The sequence below is a fragment of the Seriola lalandi genome, unplaced genomic scaffold (genome assembly GCF_002814215.2).
Source record: "Seriola lalandi dorsalis isolate HSWRI2012SDOR001 ecotype SW California unplaced genomic scaffold, Sedor1 jcf7180002053177, whole genome shotgun sequence".
Classification (NCBI taxonomy): Eukaryota; Metazoa; Chordata; class Actinopteri; order Carangiformes; family Carangidae; genus Seriola; species Seriola lalandi.
Window position 1 is genome coordinate 1 of NW_019523730.1, and position 683 is coordinate 683.

The 683-nt window shown below is 45.1% G+C and overlaps 1 protein-coding gene across 1 annotated transcript; it reads right to left on the reverse strand.

The window, feature by feature from the left end:
- Window positions 1–68: 68 nt before the first annotated feature.
- Window positions 69–517, reverse strand: LOC111651039 (uncharacterized; the record flags this gene model as incomplete). The annotated part of the gene is made up of 2 exons (XM_023400998.1): window positions 412–517; window positions 69–321 (listed from the first exon to the last, which is right to left on the reverse strand). Coding segments are annotated over exons 1-2 (359 nt in total), but the record flags the coding sequence as incomplete, so codon positions are not given.
- Window positions 518–683: the final 166 nt, after the last annotated feature.

Below are 683 nucleotides of genomic sequence, written 5' to 3' on the forward strand. Positions count from 1 at the left end.
GTTTGTATTAAACAGGTAAAACAGCTAGAAACACCTGAGTGAAGCTCAGTCTAATGGTCAGTATTCACCTTGGGGAGGGGCCGGCCGAGGAGTTGGCGGAGGTGACTCCGCTCTCTCCTTCTCCTTCTCCATCTCCTGCTCCATTAATGGTCCCTGCTGCCGACATCACTGTTGACATCATGGCGTTGATGGAGGACAGGTCACCTCCTCCTTCAGCTCCCATGATCCCTCCTCCTCCTCCTCCTCCTCCTCCTCCTCGGTCTCCATTCTGAAGCTTCTCTCCTCCGCTCGCTGCCGCCTCCATCACTCCGTTGATTGCTCCTGGAGGAGAAAAGATTTTAACACATCAGAGAAAAACACTTTTTCTTCAGCTAAAACACATAACATTTTTAATGAGGTTTTGTTTTGTACCTTTGAGGTTATTGTGCGTTTTCTCCTCTGTTAGCTCCGCCTCCTCCTCGGTTATCTCAGTGTTGGCTCCTCCCCCTTCTTTCAGCTCCTCTGTGGAGTTTTCCATGACTGCTAAAATGTGGAAAGAAAATAACACTAATTTAAAATATATAAACAAAACCAGGCAGGACGGGAACAACTTCAAAATAAGACTACGCTCAAAAAGGATTTATGGATGATTTATGACTTGTTTATTAATTAGCTTGTTTCATTTATCATCAATTACAAGCTGT